The sequence below is a fragment of the Apostichopus japonicus genome, chromosome 7 (assembly GCF_037975245.1).
Source record: "Apostichopus japonicus isolate 1M-3 chromosome 7, ASM3797524v1, whole genome shotgun sequence".
In the NCBI taxonomy this organism is placed as follows: Eukaryota; Metazoa; Echinodermata; class Holothuroidea; order Aspidochirotida; family Stichopodidae; genus Apostichopus; species Apostichopus japonicus.
Window position 1 is genome coordinate 19959888 of NC_092567.1, and position 22542 is coordinate 19982429.

General features: G+C 38.7%; 1 protein-coding gene across 2 annotated transcripts in view; it reads right to left on the reverse strand.

Annotated features, from left to right (window-relative positions):
- Positions 1-492: 492 nt before the first annotated feature.
- The window catches only part of LOC139969648 (ankyrin repeat and BTB/POZ domain-containing protein 2-like), an 81179-nt gene continuing 59129 nt past the window's right edge, over positions 493-22542 (reverse strand). For both annotated transcript variants that reach the window (XM_071974783.1, XM_071974782.1), the window contains exons 6-17: positions 21827-21992; positions 21047-21136; positions 14115-14216; positions 13448-13541; positions 10747-10876; positions 9358-9517; positions 8191-8433; positions 7171-7276; positions 6099-6304; positions 5104-5172; positions 4173-4286; positions 493-3558 (exon numbers count right to left, since the gene is read on the reverse strand). In XM_071974783.1, coding sequence (XP_071830884.1) covers positions 3361-3558; positions 4173-4286; positions 5104-5172; positions 6099-6304; positions 7171-7276; positions 8191-8433; positions 9358-9517; positions 10747-10876; positions 13448-13541; positions 14115-14216; positions 21047-21136; positions 21827-21992 — 1678 coding nt within the window. In that variant the 3' untranslated portion in view covers positions 493-3360. The remainder of the gene's footprint in view (positions 3559-4172; positions 4287-5103; positions 5173-6098; positions 6305-7170; positions 7277-8190; positions 8434-9357; positions 9518-10746; positions 10877-13447; positions 13542-14114; positions 14217-21046; positions 21137-21826; positions 21993-22542) is intronic.

Here is a 22542-nt window from a genome sequence, read left to right on the forward strand (position 1 = left end):
CTGACAAAACTTGTAGAATCTACTAAAACCTTCAGACTTTACGTGCTAAGCAATCTTTATTTCGTTAAAAATTGGAAACTTATCTATGAGTGTTTTTAAGTTTGATCATTAACAGACTCATTCTTAAAGTTCCCTCATTCCTTGGACATTTCCTTTTTTTCCTTTTACGAGAGAAACCATGTGGGTTTACAAAACTCAAAATATGTCTGGTTGTTACTACTAAGATGGCTTTCTTACTTCAAATTTTCATATACTGTTGGTATTCATCCACACCATTCCCCCACTGCCCCCCCCCCCCACAAATCCGCAGGAAACATGTTGCCTCACCTCCCTCAGGCCACCAAAACCTGTCTCCTACAGATTTATTATGGTAACGAATAGATTGAGAAAGAGAAGTGAGAGCTGGGGGGGGCGGGGTAGGGGGGTGGAGAATAGCAGTAGCTTGTACATAACAGGGTAAACTTTGAATCAAAAAGACACAAAACTGGCGAATCAAAATGTCAAACATCTGTTTATTCCATAAGTTTTATTCCCTTAAGTATCGACAGTAAAACATTGTTAATAATGAAAAATAAATTAATCAAAAATAACTTTTATCATTTTTCTTATTTGAAAGGTGCACTGAGGCATATATAGGTCCTAAAGTTTCCTAAGGAAAATTACAAGTTGTTAAGGCCAGAGATTTTAATAACGTGCATTAATTATGACATCACAGGAGTACAAAACAAAGGCAAGATCACTAAGTACAATTCTCTTATTAAATGTCTCCTCGGGCAGTAATACGATCGTAATAGTGTGGGTTCACTACAGGTAAATATATATATTCCATGTGTATTGTATTTCTACAGATGCCTTTAACATAGTGATCCATTAGATGGGCCTTCATTACTTGCATCAAAGGGGTGAAGATAAAGGGGCGGAGGGAGGGGGGGGGGTTGTGTTCGGGTAGCTTTCATGATTTGTTTTGTAGCATGCCATGATGCAAATATCAAGTCTCGAAATCTAAATTCGTAAGAAATGAAACCGAGTTTGCAAGTCTGTATTTTGTCCCTGTCCGGTTCAGCAAGATTCAAAACATTTCACAGGACAAAAGCTTGCTGACTTAATTCATATCAATGTGAAAAACTAGAAACACGGATGGAGATGCAATGCTTACGTTTCGGATGGGATGATGTTATTGTCTGTTCGATAAATCGAAACTCTCCCGTCGCCACACTTGCGTAAACTTAATCCTTTTCAAGGGTATTTCACGCCCTGCAGCAGAATTCAATTTTTCTTTATTTGAAGTGATTGTATTAATCTACCTAATGACAGAGGACATCACCGTTTTTACAAATAACAGAATAGCTACTGTAGGAACTGAGATAATCCACAGGACACAGAACACAAGTTTGCACAAAGTTCACTTTTGTATAAATCCTATAAACTTAAATGCTCTTTAGAGTGATTTTTGAGCAAAGTTAAACCCTAATTTAGTGGACTTAATTGGAGCCGGAAATTGCCCTACTTGAGTATACTTCTTAGCATGATTCTTGAAACTTAATCAAACCCTGATTCCTGCTTTATTTAAAGCAGTTTACTGTCATAATTAAAAGCAGGATAATTGTTAATAATCGAGTTATACTCCTTAGAGTGTATCCTGAAGCCGAGACAAACCCCCACTTTATTGCATGGACTGTTTTTATTTATTTTTATATTGTCCAGCAATTACTACTTCTACTGATATTACAATCTTTTATCTGAAACAAAAGTTGAATTATTGTTCTGTCACTATGTGACACTCTGTCAATCTTTGTGACACACTGTCACATTCTGTAACTCTCATACTACATAAAAAAAATGGGATGACCAAAATTGCACCAAATCAAAAATAAAATATCAGAGAATAACAAGAGGAAGAGCCCAACTTTTCTTTTCATAGACTTTACAGGAATCGAGATTAATTGAGCTTAAATTGTTAAGATTAATACTGGAGTACATACCTATACAAAATATGAGAAATTGTAACTGTACATCGAATAAACATAATCATCTCAAATAAAGTAAGAATAATAAAAAAAACAATAAAATTCTAATTATTAACACATTTAAAATATTGCACATGAACTAACTGTACAGTTAACACTAACATCCAAAAGCATGTATCTTTTACAAAGATAGTCAAAAAAACGGTAAAAATAAATGAGTCCACCATTTTCAGCCCCCTCCCCCCCCAAAAAATACTCTAAGCTACAGTTCAAACTACATTCCTCAAGGTGAGGTCGTCCCCAAATATGTAATCAAATGGCTAAAGATGACAGAGGAACTATGGTTGTGGGGGGTGGGGGGGAGGACTAACATGACCCCATAGAAAGTTTGAAAATTTGCAAGTTTAATATTTTGAAATGAAATTGAAATCGCAATATTACCTAAAATTCACAATGGTGACACAGTATTCAATTCACATCTCATGAGACTTGCCGATTAAAAATCTCAAATCATTGAGCATTCCACTCATATCTGAATTAGTCATAGGAATGCTTTAGCCTACATAACTGTATCTACTTTTACTAATTAAACCGTTGGGGTCTTCGAGGTGGGTTCTGAGGCGCCTTTTTGCCTGGCGGAGGTTTCAGTTCTAGCTTTTGAAAGGTCGTAAAATTTGCTAGCTAGTCAAAATAATGGTCACTTGTCATTCCAACTTTAACAAACAAACAAGTGACACCCCAAAAGTGAGGAGGTAAAATTGACATACATTAATGCAGCAACGTTCAGGACTTACAGGGAATATCATCAACACCTAAACCCACTCTGATCCACTTTTGATCCACATCTGATCCACCTATCCCACTTGAGCCACAAACCAATCCTCCCTCTCATCATTACAAATATATCATACGACCCAGAGACACACCCCAAGGCAAGGAATAACAGCTAAATCTGTTCACTAATGCTTCATGTAAACATTGTTCCACTCTATGCCATGGGCACAATCAAAGGGGAAACCTTTCTTGCTGAGAGTGGGTAGAGGAAAGGGATCGTCTAGCACACTCTAAAGTGGACACGATTTATGAATCTTATTTTTTTTACACCTCTCCCTGAATAAAGTTTCCGTATGGGGGAGAGGGATGAAAAGTGAGCGATTACCCGCACCAAGTATAAATTCAGACTCGGTGGTACGAACTTACTTCCACAAGCTCGTCAATAGACAAGGCCAGGTGACTCGTGCAAAGATGAGAGAAACATTTTGATCGTTTGTGACGTACGTCCATCAGTGCTGAAATTTAATCTGGTCACTTTGTGTACCCTAAATACAGGAAGATACGACCGGCCGTAACCAATCGGCTAAGACCATGCCCGTCCCGAGCAGAGTTTCGTAGTTTATACTGACGTGTTCTTCATACCGTACGTCTCTTGAATCTGAGCTGTCAGAATGTCCTGCATCATCGACAGAGTATCGTGAAGGTGCGGCCGATTCCCTCGCAGCAGTTTACGGAAGGATTCGTTCTGGTTCAGAAGATCGGTGAAATTGGCAAGGAAGTAGGCATGACAATAGTTGAGAAGAGGGGCGCTGTAGATCTGTGAAAGAAAGATATAATAAAACAAGAAAGTCAACAAAAAAAATGAAAAATTGTTGAGTATTGATACTGTTTGTTTGTTTGTTTGTTTTATTCGCACTAAGATTATTCAAAATACAAAAATATTACAAAGACATAATAGACAAATGGGACGGAATTGAAAAGAACAAAAATAGTAACAGGAGCTAAACCCATCAGGCTGACAGAACGTCGGCCCATTTCCAATGGGGCCCTATAGACGAAAAATTGCACTATCAATGGTAAATACTAAGGAAACCAATAAATAAGACACAAAAAACGTACTTATTGCACAAAATACTGAAAAGTGCCTCCCTCTCCCCCCCACCCCCTACATTACATGAGATGCTTCCTTAACTCAGCTCTAAAAAGATGAGAAGACTTGATGGATTTGATATGATTTGGAAGAGCATTCCAATCCTGAATTGCCGTGAAGTAGAAAGTAGAGCTAACACCACCCTTAGAATCAATAACATAGAAATTGTGATGTAGTATTACTCATCATAGATATATCAGGGCAAACATTTTTGAAGCATTTTGTTCCTGCTTGTCCCCCTCCTTTTTTTATAGCATAAAATTAGTTGAGTCTCAACTCACCCTCGCATGACTGTAGATGGTGAGAGATGTCTCTGACGTCAACTTCTGAGAACAGAGGTGAGAGCAGTGGAGGACGAGATCATCGACGGCAAAAAAACTGGCTGCGGCCAAGAGCTGATCGCAGAGGGAAGGATAAATAAAGAAATGGAGAATTGTCAAAATCCAGAAACAATGGACAAATATCTCTTTTAATTTAAAAAGGTTTGTTGTGTCTTTTGGGGCAACTAGACTGGTGTACTCAGTAGTGTGTTTTTAAAATGGTTGTAACCATGAAACTATTAAATAGTTCGAAATTGTGAAATGAAAAGGAAACGATAAAACAAGTGACTACTACACAAAATTGTCGATAATCGCTTTGATTGTTCAAGAGTTGTGGAATGCAATCAGTACCCTTTACTATCCAACCCCCCCCCGCCCCCTTCACTGACCCCTGAGAAGGGTCTAGACAAATCTGGGACAGACAAAAGGAAACTTGAAAACTGAGAAAAAAACATGCTAAGTTGATGATAAAATTTGTGAGTGGCTACTAGTCTAATGCTATGAAATAGTGTTTTCGAAAAATAATCTATGTCACTACACAAACACAATCTATTCAAGAGGCAATTCACTTTCTAAAATATAATTTTGAAAATCACATTCATAATATCATTTTATTAGTTCGGGACTTATAGGGTGGGCACGGATATTGATCTTCGGAGTCGCAGAGAGATTGTGAATCCAATCTGCAGGCCATGACAAGATTTAGGATGATGCCAAAATGGAATATTATATTATACGGGAACTTAAAGATAAGAAGGTTGAACAATTGTCCTTCATCTGCTCATGTTGATTTATCGTTGGAAATGAAAACATTGCTTTGATCTTCTGTGGGCTGCAGAGAATTTGCGCATGGGGGTCCCAGGGGGGGCGAATTTTGCCCGTCATGGCTTACCTCTAATATATCCTTCGATGCTATTTGAAGTTTATCTGCATTCCCGTGATACAAAAACTCCATCACCAGCTGATGAGGGGATAGAAATGTTGAAAGGGAAAAAAATGTTAGAACAGAACGATATTATTGGTTATTGCTTTAAAACAAATATTCACGGACTTACATGACTTATATGAACATTTATATGACGTAAAATAAAAGGCAAATGCTTAAAGAAAATTTTTTGGTTGGTTGTTGTTGTTCTTCTTTTGTTCTTAGGCCGTTTTCAATGAGCCCCCTGAAAGTTGTTCACAACATGAATGGTGATTATTGAATAATTGAGTACATATTTACACAGTAAAAATCTTAGAATACAATAATGAACTAAATTTTTTTCATTTTTTAAGACAAAAGCCTTTCTGTCTAGCTTTGGCAGAAATGTTGTCACTTCAAAATGTTCCATTTCATCATTTATATGTTACTGTGACAAGTACAAAAAAAATCACCATTTAAGTAAACAAATGACAGAAAACTGACTGGTGATATTTTAGGCAATTGAAAAGAGGAAAGAAATTTATGGCTAAATTGGGATTCAAATCATTGACCTCTGGGTCACAATCCCAGCACTCTGCCAACGGAGGTAGCCATCCCTTTGTATGTGACGAACCTCCTTGTAGCCATCTCTTTGCTGGGGGGGGGGACACCAGTCAGAAGCCACGGAAGCTTTGCATACCGTGAAACCAGGTATCAAGTCCCAGTTCCAATCGTTACAACCCAGAAAGCGACAGGGAAGGGCATTTCGAGAGAAATTCAGGTTTATATATGTATAATTATATGAGTAAATTAATAAAAGAAAACGGACAGGGAAATTTTACACGATGGAAGAGTGCAAATAAAAAAATCACAAAAAAAACCACACACCGAAACAACTTGAGAAGTAGCTGCTAGTCGAGCAAATTCCGCTTTAGGGAATGTTTTCCTCCACAATGGTAGAGGGTATCCCTTTTTTATCTCACCTTGAATATATTATACTTGATGTCACTAATCTCGATGCTGGGAAGCTTTCCACCCGCGGACCCTCCTTCGGCGTTTCCGGCCTCCGAGAGGAGGGACTTGAAGCGCTTGGAGGCGGTCACCAGGACGATTTTATGTGCATAGAACGGCTGGCCTTCCACGATGAAAGTCACATCGGACATGTCGGAATTGTTCACAAAGTGTGGATCTGTCAGTGGGCGATAAAATCAACAGCACTGGTATGAAATGGAGTAATTATGTATGTACAGGATCAATTTGATTTGGGGGGGCTGTAACGACTTGCCCGAAAATATAACCACAATTGTTCGCGCGCTCCTGGCGGGTTCAACATCTTAATGTGCATATCATATAGGCATTCATCGTTATTACATCGCCTGCCACTAACATACAATCATTTGCCGTGTTATTATCCTTCCATATTGGTTAAGATTATTGGGGTAGTCGGTACAATCATCATGATAATATAAGTTTAGCCATTGAAAAACACATTGCAAATTATATTTCTTTCAGAAGGTGCCCGAAAAATTCTCAGCATATTGCCCGATTTTTTTCAAAAATATTTGGTCGGGGGGCTGCAACCCCCAGCCCCCCCCGCCTCCTACACCTTTGTACAGGATAAGTGTCATACACTGACGGAATCAACACAATTTTTTTCTTTTAACCTTTTAATTGTTTCTTTCCTTAAACACCTCTTGAAAATAATAATGGAAACTAATAAACTAATAAGCCTGATAGGATGTAAAATTAACCAACTCACAGGAGATTGCGCATTGGGAAAGTATCCAGTTTTGCTGGGGGGGGGGGGACAAAACCCCACTTTTTACAAGTAGTCATGAAAATTTATCAATAAGAAGAAGTTTTTCAAATGAGGAAATTTTTTCTGCTCACTTTTCCCATAGTAAACTTGAAAATTCATGGACATTTCCACACCTGGACGATGGGTGTTTCCCCCTTTCTACTTTTTACAAACATTTCGGGATTTCCCCCTCGCCCACGTCGGAAATCGTGCTTACAAGGAAGACGACGATGAGAAGGAAATATGGATTTTCTTACCGATGCGAGCCATCATCTTTGTAGGTGGTACCTCAATCTCCGGGATATCTGTGGTGCCGTATAAAGATGAGAATATCGCTGCCAACTGTCTGCTGACCACTTCATCCTAATTAAAAGAGAAAGAAACAGTAAATTCATCAAAGATGGAAGAAAACAAGTCACATTGAAAAACCCACGACTTACTCTGAAAATCTGGTCTCTCGATTGCCTGTTTGTCTGTCGTACATGACACAATGTGCTCACATGGCTAGTAGATTTTCTCGACTTTTTTTACTACACAGGCAAGCCCCTCAAAGGCGGGAGAGGAACAAGGGAGGCCAAAAACGACAAAACAAGTAACAACATGATACATATTCAGGGTTTCTCAATAAGGAAGGCATCCCTCAGGCCACATCTGGACTGCAAAAGGCTTCACTCTTGACTCAAAATATTTAGAAAAAAAATCGGGCCACAATCTGGCACTTATCTGGTTTGCACTCGGTTATGACATTAGGCCAGAGCACCATACCTGCCTGCCTATCCTTCACATTTGCTCGGTCTAACCAATATTGAGAGTTTTGGTTCTGTCTGGTCCTTGGTTTCGGTTTCTACCACTGATTTTCATCAGGGCCTGGTACAAAATTTGCTCAAATTGTTTCCCCTCCTTCTTCCCAAATTTTACTAACGTTTTTTTCAACTTTCAATGAATGAGTTTTGTAAAACCCAATTTCATGATAGTTTTTTACAGTTACTTTGATTTGTGACTAAAAGAAAAAAACAAAAGCTCTGTTTACTCAATTTTGGACTGGACCATTCCCTTTGGACTAATGGGGGGGAGAGGGGGGTGGGGGAGGGGAAGGGGAGGAAAAGTGTGAGTGCTTACCCTTCTGTAATGGAATATTTCAAACAGAAGGGAGGGGGTGGGGGAAGGGAGGGAGGGACACCTGTGAGTGCTTACCCTTCTGTAACGGAATATTTCAAACAGAAGGGAGGGGGGTGGGGGAGGGAGGGAGGGAGGGAGGGACAATTGTGAGTGCTTACCCTGCTGTAACGGAATATTTCAAACAGAAGCACGAGGCCATCGCTTGCAAATTCCTCCCAGTCTTCCTCCAGTTTAATGGAGTTGAAGTCTCGGAGCAGACATTGAAGGTTGGCCCTCCGGTGCAACTGTCTGTTGATCTTGAGTGTCTCCGTCCAACAGTACAGCGTCCAAGGAATGCCCAGGCTACGCAGCTCCATCACGATGTCCAAATACCCATGCTGGCAGCTGTGGTACATGGCCTCCTACATAACAGAAATGAACCCAAAATCACTTTCAAAAAGACAGTTTTTCAATATTAAGATCAGAAAATTAGGATCATTTTCAACATACAGGAGTCATGTCTTTAGGGGAAATGTTTCTCACATTTCTTCACCCCCTTCCCTCCCCTCCCCTTCCCATCCCCCCCCCATAGGCATAGGAGCCCAATTTGATTTGGGGGCCTGTAACGACTGTAACGAAAAATATAACCAACATTTTTCGCACGTTCCACGCTCTATCAATATGTTAATGTAGATGTCATATAGGCATGCATCGGTTATTACATCGCATGCCAATCACATACAATCATTTGCCGTGTTATTACCCTTCCATATTGGTTATAATTATTGGGGAAGCGGTTACAACAATCATGATAATAATAATATAAGTTTAACCATTGAAAAACAAATTGCAATTTATTATTCTTTCAGTAGGTGCTCGAAAAATTCTCAGCATATTGCCTGAATTTTCACAAAAATATTTGGTTGGGGGGCTGCAGCCCCCCAGCCTCCCCGCCTCCTACGTCTATGCCTCCCCCCTAACTGACTGTTATCACTCTTGGTTTCCCCTCTCTTTTTTTCCCTCTTTTTTCTTATTTTTTTCTTATTTTTTTCTTCTCTTTTGTTTTCTCTTGGCAAAATGAGAGAAAGAGAAATGATGCCTAAAATATTAGTTTCAATGATGATGACATGAAAAGCATCATCAATCACATATCACAATGGACAGATGCACGGTGTCGTCGCTACTACAACATTAAACAAACAATTTTAAACGCGCATGAAAGAACAGGAAACCCATCTCTCTCAGAAAATATTTGTACAACAACATGTAACGATATAGCAGCTGTTTTCAATCCTAGTACAATCTGGGTTAAAATAAGAGTTTAATATAAATTTTTGTTTTTTTACCTGGAGAGCGGCGGACATCTTGTTCTTCGCACTCTTGCTGGGTTTTCTCTCCCTTCGGCGAGGCTCTGCGTCCACTCCCTCGGCCAACATCTCCTCCAGAGACAAAATGTCCGAGGAACGCCGTGAATGGGGTTGCTCCAAGAGTTTGCGTAGAACACCCCTGAAAGAGACAAACGACAATACGAAAAGAGAGTTAAAGGCATTGAAGACTCGCCCCAAACCACGTGCAGCCATCTGAAAATGTTAACTTTCTGTTGCTTGCAAGTGACATTTTGTTCGTGTCGCTACAAAATGCAGACAGTATATGAACCTTGATACCTTGTTAACTTTAGCTGGACCTGAGATGTCCATCGCTGTATCCTAAATACACTGTGCTGTGGGTATTGACCGCAGCTGTATGTACTGACTGTACACTAGTGTCTAATTACCAATGGTAGCAAGCTGTGTGTGTATTTTCTGGGATCGATGGTGGTGTCTTACACTTCTGTTACACCTCATTCGAAACTAGGTCAGATTACCGGCATTAGACGTTTCTTTTTGTGAGAGTCTTCACACCCTTTAAGAAATGCCTATATTATTCATGCCATAACTTTCTTGGAATCGCCCATCGCTCGATTCTGATCAATCGATTCTGTTACCCCAAACGTTTTACTTTTCCGACTCTTTCTAAGGTGCCAACTGATATTGAGATAATAGCTGAAAGCGAGAACCTTGGTGGACCATCAGAAACTATATAGCGTACCAATGTTGCAGGTGCTCATATCGTAAGCTTCGAATGAAATTTAGTTAGCAACTGAGGAGAGCCCCACCCACTCATTAATATGCATGATATGTATAATATGCATGGCTTCTTATGACTTTGTCAGCATTGGAAACAAAACATGTGGGACATAGAATTGACACATTTTTTTCAAAAGCTAATTAATCCACTAATTAATTAACTAATTAGGAGTGGTGTTAGCCAAATAGATCTCTCAGGATGAGGGGTATCCCATTATCGGTGACTATTAAGTGGCTATGTGAGAGTGAACTAAACGTTATCAAACTAGGCAAGATACAGCTTTAACAATTATCTTGCTCGTTATCATTACTGAAATTAATCAAAGCAATGTTTTTCCTTCCTTCGTCTAATTCCTTCCTGTTTTCACAAGTTTACGTTATTAATGCATCGTTCACGGGAAAACACCACAGAACATTTCCATTTTACCTTAAGCAGTATATTTAGAGCATAATAAATGTCAACACTTTTAAGATGGCATTGAAACCTTCCACTGAGGAATCAAGTGTTTTCTTCAGAGTATTATGACTGTTGGTGCATTTGCCAGTATTCAAGCAATATCTCAATCAATTTCTTCTTAATTGGCTGTTTAATGAATCTGTTGTTCTTACTTGTGGCCATGTGATGCAGCTAGAGCAAAAGAGTTGTAGTATCCCTTGCTGCTGAAACAGTCATTCTGTGATGTGGTCATATATGGATCAGCCCCCTTCGATAGCAACAGACAAACTTGTTCCAGGTGACCTGGGAATGAAGAGATTGATAAAAGATAAGTATTTATACTTTATCCATTTCAAATGAGACTTCCCTTTATCCCTGCTCCCCCATCCCCTCCCCCCACTCCCCAACTCTATTTACAATGTAACAGTAAAATTCTCCGGCCTTTTCCTTGAGTGATTCATCTTATTCCATTTCTGGAATGTTAAAGTAGTGTTTTTTTTCTTTTCCATATTTTCAATGTTCTGACCGATCATCCATGTAAATTAACTCACACAAAAGATGAGACCCTTTCCAGATATAACTTGAGACATCCCCCTATTGACACAACCCACATGGCTGATCCCCTGCTAGAGAGAAAATTTTGTGTCGCACAAATGTTTTTACATTTATTTGTAGGCTATGTAGCCAAATCTATGTAGGGTTACCATGTACCATGTGCCCCCATTTTCACCTTTTCTCTTATCTAACACAAGCATCCGGGTAGATTTCTGGTGGGAATGACCAGAACGTTTAGGAAGCTTTGATAAACTTATTATTGAATACGGTAGAGAGACTTTCCCGACAGTGATCATCACGACCAATCTAGCTAGCTCCAATTTCAACACAGTGAGGCAAATTGTCAACAGAAACAGTCCTTCAAACATTCTGATCTTACAAGGAGCCACATTCAAATTTTCTAAAGTCAGAATTTGACCACCCCCCCCAACTGACACCACAAAAAGGTATCCTTCAATTTTATCCTCACTCCTTTCTGCAGATAGTATGATAACCTCAAAATCTATCGTGACTTTGCTACATCAGAGTTTGTCTGCCCTTAATATCAACTAAACTCACGACGACCTTGGAGATAACCAGATGGAGGTGGCACGCACATACCAGCAGATCTAAATTCAGTACTTGACAGATAAAAGCGCTCCCTGATAAAAAATATGTTACATAACCAAGGACCAGATGTTGTATCCAAGCCAGTATGATCAATGGTGGTCTTATGAGACATGAGCTTTAATACCAGATCTCCTGTTGTCTTTTCGCTCGGTGGTCACTAAAGCGTACTACGACTATTTAATTAAACAGAGTCGGGGCTTGTTTAATTACTGGTAGTTTATATAATTGCCAAGGCTGAGGGCATCCCCACTGTTATGAGTTCAACGTACTATGACCTGTATGACCCTATGACGGACTTTGACCACACGTGAAAGGTATGCAAAGGCAGCGTGAATTTTCCCCCAAAAATAGACCCCCCGATTTGTTTTTTCTGTTAGTGTATGAATTTTACAGGTTAATTGGTCTATTTTGTAACCCCCCCCCCCCAAAAAAAAAAAAAAACTTTGAAATGTCTGAGTTGCTGTTACAGACAGATGAAAGAGAAATAATATGATTCCTTCCGTTACATTGACCGGCTCTCATACTTTGGCTTTAGATTATATGTAGTGAAACTGGAACAGATGTTAATGCCATGCAGTATTGTATTTGTTGGTTCATATAACCAAAAAAAGAGTGAAAAAAATATGATCAGAGCTAATTTATGTTTTGCATGATAAACCCAGATAAACAAATATATTAATTAAGTAGGCTGTAGGAAGTGAGAGCTGCTATAATTACAGTAGTAGACCATATTTGCTGTCTTCAACTTACAGAGTGCAGTACCGTAGCCAATGTATGCAGACATCGAGCAATCACCTGCCAGCACTTTCAGAATCACCCTATTATCCCCATCTCTACTCATGAATATCTATAGAAATTGTTATTGTTTGCAAAGGTCATATGCAAAGGTTGGTTGTTTTTTTTTTTTTTTTAATTTCTGAAAACAAATTTTGTTTTGCTGGATCTAACCCTTAATTATGCTTAACATAGACTTTGATAATAACATAAAGTCAGACACAGATAAATCAACATTCATGAATATGCATAATTTACAAATAAAAGCATTTGACCCTAAATTGTTGATCTCGATTGAATATAAAATGACCTACCAGAGTTTGGTCTTTTAGTCGTACTGATTTCATGTCAAGATTCACCACCACCAATACTTATATTCATACACCAAGCACTGAAAAAAACTGTGTCAATCGTTGTTTGGGTGTTATTCTGTTTCTCCTACATTCGCAATTTGGAAGAGTACTTGCTCCTCCAAGGGCTGACAGATGGCTTTTATTGCCGGTTCTTGCATAATTACTACTCTACTATCAGTGCAGCCATCAGCCTAATACATAAATGATCACTATGCAAGATTGCTGACGGCTGTTTTACTACCTTAATCTATTTGTTTCCACTCCCACATATTTTGTTCTTTCCCAGAAAATATTACTAGCAAACAATGTGTTTTGTTAATGTTTCTATGTTTTTTTTATCATGTTTTTATGGGTTTTTTATTAAGCCTTTGAAGAAGATCTTGCTAAGATTGAAATGTCCGGCCAAGTTACTTTTACACATTCTCTTACACAGGCTCTCTAGTGGATAAGCAGTTTGCTAACAGTTTTATTTTATTTAAAAAACTATGTGTGTTTGACCATGCACCATTTCATTGCTTTACAGCTATGAGTGCCTTCCTTTAGCAGCGTGACAGCTGACGTCAAGTATTCGTAGAACACTCACCTGCGGCCGAGGCCAGCTGAAGTGGAGAGTGGGTGAAGTTGTCGCCGTTAATCTCCACCGAGCCCTCTACACTGGCGTCAGACTCTAAGAGAAGCTGGATTTTAAACAAACAGATCACCGATAGCATGAGTTTCTTAACATCATCAGGAAAAATCAGGCATGCTTTTTCTGCGAATTCACGGAATATCCGTGATTTCTTTTCTACCTCGGCGACAAAAACTATTATCCTAACACACTGTAGCATACGCAAACTGGAGCCTATACCGCAATTTTTGCAAAGTTCCGTGATTTATTTTTACCCCATGCTCATCCCTGAAAAATAATATTAGGGAAAATTGGGGTGAGGAAGTGGGGGTGAGGGGGTTAGGTTGGAGGGAGGAAAAAGGTGCTGGCAATTCCAAGGAAGGTTTAAACTAGCAGTTAAAATAACATTTTAAGTAGTTATGCATTGTCAGACACTGTTCAGGGCATAGTTTTGCACTTACATATTTTTTTGTTGTTGCATTTTTGAGATTTTAAAACATCTTCCCCCATGAAATGGTATAAAACACTCTAATTGTGTGTGTAAAACATTTTACATCTATAGCATTTGTATTTACTTTGCTCAATTTTGCAAGCTGTAAAAGAAGCATTTATTTTTTAAGCTGAAAAGAATACATTTACACACCTGAGTAATAGCTGTGTTTTTGTGGGTGACTGCAAAGGAAACTGCAGTCCAGTGTCTGATAGCTGGATGAACACAGGGGTACTTCTGGGGGTTACCTGGTACCTAGAAAAAATGAAAAAGAAAAAAAAAGGATAATATACCCCAAATCTATTATGCAAAATTTACCCTCAACTGGGCCAATTCTTGCAAAAACTAAAATATTGTTGCTGCTTAATACACTTGCACTGCCCAACCCAACTACCCCCAACTGCCCCCAACCTCCTTAAAATCCCCTACCTGAAGCAGTTTACCCATTAAGCAGGGTCTAATGTCCTTTAAGACATTTTTAGATATTAATGCACCATTACCATCAAACTCATGATTTAGTCACCATTAATATCTTTACCACATTAACTGACGTACAATTTTTCCTTTTTTAATCCATATTTCTATTTAAGATTTTAACTAATATGAATAACTGACTGACTGAAGAATCTCTCATTTGTAATTCTATCCCTACAGAATATGTTCTTTGATTTGATAAGAAAAAGAAAAAGAAAAATCAATCATTAAATATATAAATATAAACATTTATCACATACTTTGGAACAAACTTTACCAAAACTGAAAAAATGATGAAAACAAGAGGTTATCAGAAGTCAGGGACATGTTATGAGCGAACTGTATAACATGAAGAAACACATACGTGAAATTAAAAAATGTTGTTCTCAAATTTACAATTTTTAATATTCGCCGCTCTAAACCGCAGATAGCTAATGATACTTCACATTAATCCTCGAGCGGTATCTCGTAAGCCAATACGCCTTGATACGGATGCGAAACGTAAAACCAGTTCCGTTTCTTTATCCAATTCGAAGGGGAGAAGGAAAAAAAAAAATGAGGGAAAAAATTCAAAAAATTACCAATTTAAGGACAAATATTGACAGATGTCGAGTCGATGAAAAATAACACCGACGAGTTTAAACTGTCATGGAGTATTTAAGTTCTGTCATCAGACTGAAAATGACTCACGCCACTTAAAATCTGGCAAACGAGGAGGATGAAAAAGGGAATTACGATAGCTAGGAAGCAACAGGGCTCTTAACAGACGTATAGAAATATTAAAAAAATATAGAAATATAGAAATTTGTTCATAAATATTGCTGGAATATTTTCCACCTGCAACGTTTGCATTGCTTCCCCAAATCTCGATGATCAAACACGGTTTAAAACGATGAGTCTGGTCTGGAATGTAGGTTTTAAACCTTTGGAATATGCCAATTGAAATTAACTTTTGGTACTGGCACTTTCTCTATAATACATATACAGTGTTAAAGCAGCATTTTGCGTCCTTTTCTATGATTTTTCTCAACCTCACTGACTCCACTATGCCATAACGACATACATAACTAGCTTATCTATTTATATTTTACTTCAAATGGTGGCATAAAAGTCGAAAAAATTGCAACTTTCAACTTTGTTGTTCTCCAAGATATTTTCCGTTGGGAACCCAATAAACCTCGCCCATAATATGAATATTTAAACACTACGAACGTCATTGACAGATACATAATATAACACCACGCTTGATTTGTGTACAGTCTATATGGCAGTTGTACCAGAGAGTTGCATAACAACTCCCTGGTTGTACCAACGCAAAGTCTTGAATCTATTTTTAGCAACGGCTCTTAACTAAACCTGCATCTCTGATTGGTTGAATTCAAACTTGTGGGTTTGGGAACTGAATGCGATTAATTTTGTATGTGGAATACTCGCCAAATAACGTTTTTGGCAGGGAAAAACTTGGCTAATATCTTAATTTGCTGTTTTGTGATTTGATGTATGTAAAAAACTCGATGGACATGTCAAAAAAGTAGAAAACGGCGACCAAACGCAAAATGCTTATGAATAAACATACTATTCACTGATTGGTGGAATTCAAACTAGTGGATTTGGAGATATGAAAACTTTGTCGAGGACACTTTTACTCGTTATCGACATAAATCGTTAATTACTCGCTAATTAACGCTCTTGGCAGGGTGAAACTTGGATGGCATCTTAGTTTGCTGTTTTATGATTGATACATCTAAAAAAATCGATGCACATGTTAAAAAGGTGGAAAAAAGCGACCCAACGCAAAATGCTGCTTTAATGGTTTGAACCACCACTGTTTTGAAAAAAAACTGATATAAAGTCTACCAGAAATCTTTTATTTCTCTAGCTTTATTTTTAGGCAACAATAAACAGTAAGACTACCCTGTTATATATTTGTTGAATACGCACTATAACCATGTGACATTATATTTAAATCTTGTAAGCTTTTCCTATTGACTTTTTGACTTAAGTGATTGTTAGGAGTTGACGTAATGGTCTATATGTGCTGAATAACGAGGTTACAATGCAATCACACTAAATACTATTGGCTTTGATGTTAATTTAAAGGGGAAACTAATTTCTCAGAATCTAACATCGATTAACAGCTATATTTTTATGATTTCAGTTTGCAAAATATCAAAAACACAACAATCATTTTGGCTTCACAACTATGAAAAACATTCATCTGACATAGATGTCAGATACATCCATACAAGACAATGAAAGGAAAAACCTTCAACACCCCAGCAAATTAAAGCCCAAACTTACAGCTAAATTTTATGGAAGGATATCTTTCATAAAAGATCCAGTCACAATATGAACCTTTTCGGTCTCAAATAATCAGATTAAACAAGTAATGACTATGAATGCATGAAACTAAACCTTTAATATTTCCTCCGAACATTAAAATGTGTAATGTGACGGGATCTTTCTCCTTGAAGCACTGATGATTCTGCAGAGCTGTAAAAACGAAGAGCTCTGATTGGTTCGACCCATGCACATTCATTTAACGGTGTCACAATCTGGCACGAAGTCGTTACGACGATTGGCATAAATCAATGATGAACCCCAGGGGGGATTATTTACGACCAGATATGTAGGGATGGCTTTGTGATACCTTGTAAAGCTATAAACACGTCTGTTTGGAAAACGCTGTGATGAAGGGAAGCCGACGTATGCATCGTGATACACACGTATAATCATCGTGAAAGTTAGTTCCCAATTCCTGACGCGACGTTTTACCTGCAGAGCCTACGACGAAAAACATCGTCCTCCTTAATACCCCCCGGATTTCTGACAGCTCCTCCCCCCCCCCATGAATTGTGACCACCTTGTAGCACATTAAAAGTTTGGGTGAGCATCAAATTTTAGAAAGCATCAAACATTTACGGAGAACATTTCCCTCAATTAGCCAATGAACGGTGTCTCTTTGATGTCTTCCAGAATTCTTTTTGGAAGGTTCTGTAATAAATATCTCTGAGATTTGGGGAGGGTCGTTCAATTTTCCTGAAAAGTATTCATCAAATTTTAGGACGACGGGCGAATTAAAAGTCCCAAATGACCGTGCAGAGAGGGGCACAACAGAGGACAGCTGGAGGAGAAGGAGATGGAAACCGGGTCGGGTGTGAATTGAGGAAGATTCCTTGATTGGACCATTCAAAAGAAGTAAACCTGATCAAATGGAGATGACGTGTACACTGATCATAGGATTGGTAGCATAAGTAGCAAATATCACTGCCATATAGTCTGATTAAGAGAGGCATATAAAGAGGGGGATGTTGACTGATCTATTAGGCAGAGAGCAATCTGTAAGTACTATAAAGACTGGAGATATGAACAGGCAAACTTGCATACAGAACTGGTTGTATTTAAATGCACTCAAATTATGCAGGCCTCATAATAACCTTAGTTTCATATCTGTCCAAGTACACACTAATTTTTTTCCCACCCAAGCATTAAAGAAGTTAACTTTCCTGTTTAGAAGTTTGTCTACACTTTGCAGGTACAATGAAAGGCAAAATCAGGGCAGGTTCCAGTATTATTCAAAGGAGGTGTTGGTGAGTGGGTGGGTGATGGTGGGGGGGGGGGTGGGTAGGGCAATGTCTTGCTGAAGTTGAGATGTCAAATGGTGAATTCTGAGACAGATAAAGATTATAAATTTGATATAATTATGTGCAAATACTAAAAACTAATTTTTCATTTTTGTGTGAGGTCCCAAAAATGGAGGGGGTGTGACTCCCCCTCCCCCTCCACACCACCTCCTCCAGCAGCTTCACCTGAAAATTTATACTGTTATCAAGTAATTTGGTTAATTATCATTTCATTGCAACATGAACTTTGTGCAAAAGAATTTCAATTAGATATGATGCAGTGATTACTATAGATAACTGTATTGGTTAAGGGATTTAGAGATAGCAATATTGACAAGTCATCAGTAATTAACCACCCCCACCCCCCCCCCAACAGCATCAATGGTGATTAATTCACCTTCCTTTAACCACTATGATGTTACTGACAGCAGATGGAGGACCACACAGAAACCGTAGTAATTTACTGAGGGACAAAATTCAGAGCATTTTTTTGCTACACAAAATTTGAGTTAGTATTTACCAGCACTTAGCATTGAGCATGTTAGGGCACAAGATTGACAAATCTTTAAAATATAGGGCCCTTAAAATTAAAGTAATGTAATGTAACCTGCTGCTTTAAGATCTGCTGGTGACAGTATTTGGGAATAACATGCCACTCATGTGACAGCATGTAGTTGAGGATATCCTCACTAGAAACAATCACACAGCTCTTAAAATCGCCACGGATATAGGTGTATCCTTAACACAGCTGCACAGCATGTTTAGACCTCCCCCCAGTTTGACAGACAGAGGATACCGTTTTAATATAGGGTGGATCCAGAACTCCGTCCAGAGCCAAGACTAGCTACAGCAACAAACACCTCACAGCACCAGTGATGGGAGAGTTGCTTCACAGGACTACAATGTACACAGTACAATTAAGCCATGCACATGCTAAAACAATGCCAGTGCCTAAAAAGTCTACTTGCTAAATTATTCAAAATCCCACTGGCATTTTTTCTCCAAATAATATGCAAAGTAGTGGCATGTCTCTAAAGGCAGAATATGACAGAGAGATTTTTTGTTTTTTTGGCTACTGGCAAACGGCAAAATCCACTGACCATTTTAGCAAGTAAATTGGCCTACTGTAGCCTGAATTTCGAGGCCTGCTGAAGCAATTAGATTAATTACCACCTTACTATACTTGACTGCTGAAGTGTTACTAGCAGTAAAATAGGGCTACAGATCACATCAAAGATAACCTATTAAACACTGAAGAAAGTGACCCAAAGTATCACACGACGATGACGTTACCTGACAAAATTCAGAATTATCTCAATTTATGGAAATTTTTGTAAGTTACACAAAGCTTGTCAGAAGTAATTCTACAGATCAGACGGCCTACAAGTATCTTTGCCCAATGTGTTTGGAGATGTATGCATTCTTGAAAATATGTGACCACTTAAGCACATCTAGCACATAACTGTTACTTGCACAAATCCCTTGAAACAGATAAGCTTACCCTTTTCAATTTCAGTCTATACAAATTTATGTTTTGAAAGGCATTCGGTACAGTTCCCAGGTTTAGCATGCTAACAATTGCTTGAAATTGCATTTGGACAGAATAAAATTTCCTGGAGGCTCTAGATGTGGGGTTAACTTAATCAAATGCATTATTGGTGTAGGGGTGGGGGGGGGATGGGAGGCCTTCACGATGGCAGTAATTAAATTGTCAGTCTTCGGTGACTCTAGTGACTGTAATTGGATTTTCTAGCAAATTTTGGGGAAATTCTGATGACCCTTAACAAGGCCCACTTTTTACCATTAATATTAAATTTGCTCTTGTTGAAGTCTCAATTTCAGCCCAGCTCTGAGAGGACAATAATTATCATCATAATGAATCAAACAGCGATCAGTGCTGGATGATCGCCCTCGTGTCCACAATATCAGGAATTAATGTGACATAGTAATCAATTGGTTCGATTGACGATTTTAAAGAGCCAACCAGAAGGCCAATTAGCTTTGTGATTCCTTGCCATACAAGTTTCTCAAAGTTAAAACAAACACTGTAACGATCTGATTCATGTACAGCAAGTGAGTTAAATTTGTCCAAGAAGTAAGTGAGAACCAAAAAAATATTTGTAGAAATCCCTTGTGGAAAATCAACCATGTCATTCACTCATAAGGATTTTACAGTATAGAATTAGGGTTAGTGTCAGTACATACCCACACACACGCACGCACCCGCGTGCACACCCACACACCCCATCGCATAGATTCCTTTGCCTCCGGCAAGGAAACAAAAAAAATTATTGAGATACATAGAAAGGGATCTGGACCTCGGAAATATTATCTGCCCATTGTAATTGCACTGATCAGTAGCATCTCTGGTTGTATGATACCTTTCATCATATAAATAATGCATGGAATTCTATAACACGTATTGAAACCTCTGTGCTCATTTCATGGTCCATGCACACATCAAACAGACAGAGCCAATATTCCCAAGGGAATCCACCAGGTGACTCTGACGAGACTCCATGACTCAGTTTGTAGAGCGAAAGATTTGGGATTAATGAGGTCGCCTATTAGAATGCTACTTTGTTTCTCAAATGTACACTCCTTTCGTAATTCTTAACGAATATGTTTAAAAATTCACGAGCAATTCCTGGTCATCTTTTTCGATAACTGCATAATCCTCAGGAAACAAATGTCTGCTTCACGTTCTGATGATAATTCTGTAAGGACCGTGCCAAATTGTAACGGAGAAGGGGAGGAGTGATTTGGCCGAAGACGAATTTCCATGGGGAGGGGTGGGGGGAGGGAAGTTTAGAAGAGACAAAGGCATTAGTGTTCAGGAATATCTACTAGGGACTACTTTGCAGGCCAAGGTATTCTATTGCACTCTGAGATGGGTCGTGGAATGAAACAATTTACACGGCAAAATGATCTCCCACCCCTGTACCCCTCCACCTCCTCTGAACCACCACTTTTATCCATATTGCTTACCACTACATCAGGTTTTGCTCCATTCTGCAACAATATCTGTACCATACCCTCATCACCTTGCAGGCAAGCATACATCAAAGGGGTAAGACCCTGCAAAATGAAAAAGAAATAATAAATACATAACTTCTAATTTGTGCTGGGCTCCTCAACCTTGACATTTCTAAAAGACTCATTTTCTTTATCTTAACCTTTCACAAGTTTGGCGCTGTGGAGGTTTGCTAGACTGACAGTCTGCAAACTATGGGTTTGCGACCCACAAAACCATGAAAAGTTTTGATGGGTTGCGGGATTCTTCCTGATGTCTCCCACCTGCTTATTGAACTGAGCGATTAAAATATTGGTAGAGACCAAAGTGTGGTCCACAAATGATTGCAATTGTAGACTTTTCTTCTTTTCTTTTAGGTCCACACTTCTGAACATTTCACTCTTTTGCGACGTTTAATTTCTTTCACATTCATCGATGTCTGTATGTTAATAAAGAGGGTAACAGAGACCAGTAAAGTACTATGAGGACTTCTAGCAATGGTAGTAAATTAGAACTAGAAGCATATTAATTACCAATGCCCTCTTTAAAGGTCATCATCAGTATGAATTGGCCCAAATATTGAGGTGATAAAAATTGCTGATAGTTTACAAAATTACACCCCCCTCCACCCTCCCCCTCCCCCCTCCCGAATTACACTACACTGACGACGACCTTCAACGACCTTAAATACCTTTACATCATAGTCTTACGACCTTCAATGATCTTACATAACTTTACATCATATTCTTACGGACCTGTTCATTGATGGTGTCAAGTCCATCTGGACCTAATAGCTGGGCTGCATGGGTTACAAGATCGGCTCTCCCGCTCTCTAACATTTGAAATCCTAGATTCCGCTTGAATTTCAAGGTACTTTTCTCCGGATCCAGTGCCCTGGCGAAGGAACTCGCTTCACTGCATCTATTGGGAGGGGGGGGGGGAGAAAGAAAAAAGGAAGAAATTACACAAAAGAAGGAGAAAACAAAAGAAACAAAAGACATTCAAAGACCTACATTAGGCACAAAATTAAGAGACACTTTCAAAGCAGCTTGGAACTAAGATCTTCTTATAATTGTGCTGTGTCTGCTTTTTCCTTGGACTTTAAAAATGTAGTGAACTTTCGATATTAGCCTACTTGTTGGAGACAAAAATTCAGCAAGATTTATAGCCAATTTCCAAAGTAATTTTCTTGTTTCTTAGTTGTCCTTTTGTCTTAATTGCAAAGCTTTCGCAGATGCTATCTTCAAATCGCAATGGCGATAAACATCAAGAGAGATTACAGTCGGAACATACTTCCGGCATTATTCTCTATTTAGTCGAAATTTATCTGTTCGCTTCTGGGACGCAGGTGTAAATTAAAGTGACAGTCTGGGGTTTTTTTTTTCCACATGCATGTCAGCTCTCAAATATTGAGAAACTAAAACAGAAGAGAAAAAGTGCGGTGATAATCAGTGTTCGGTACACTAGCAGT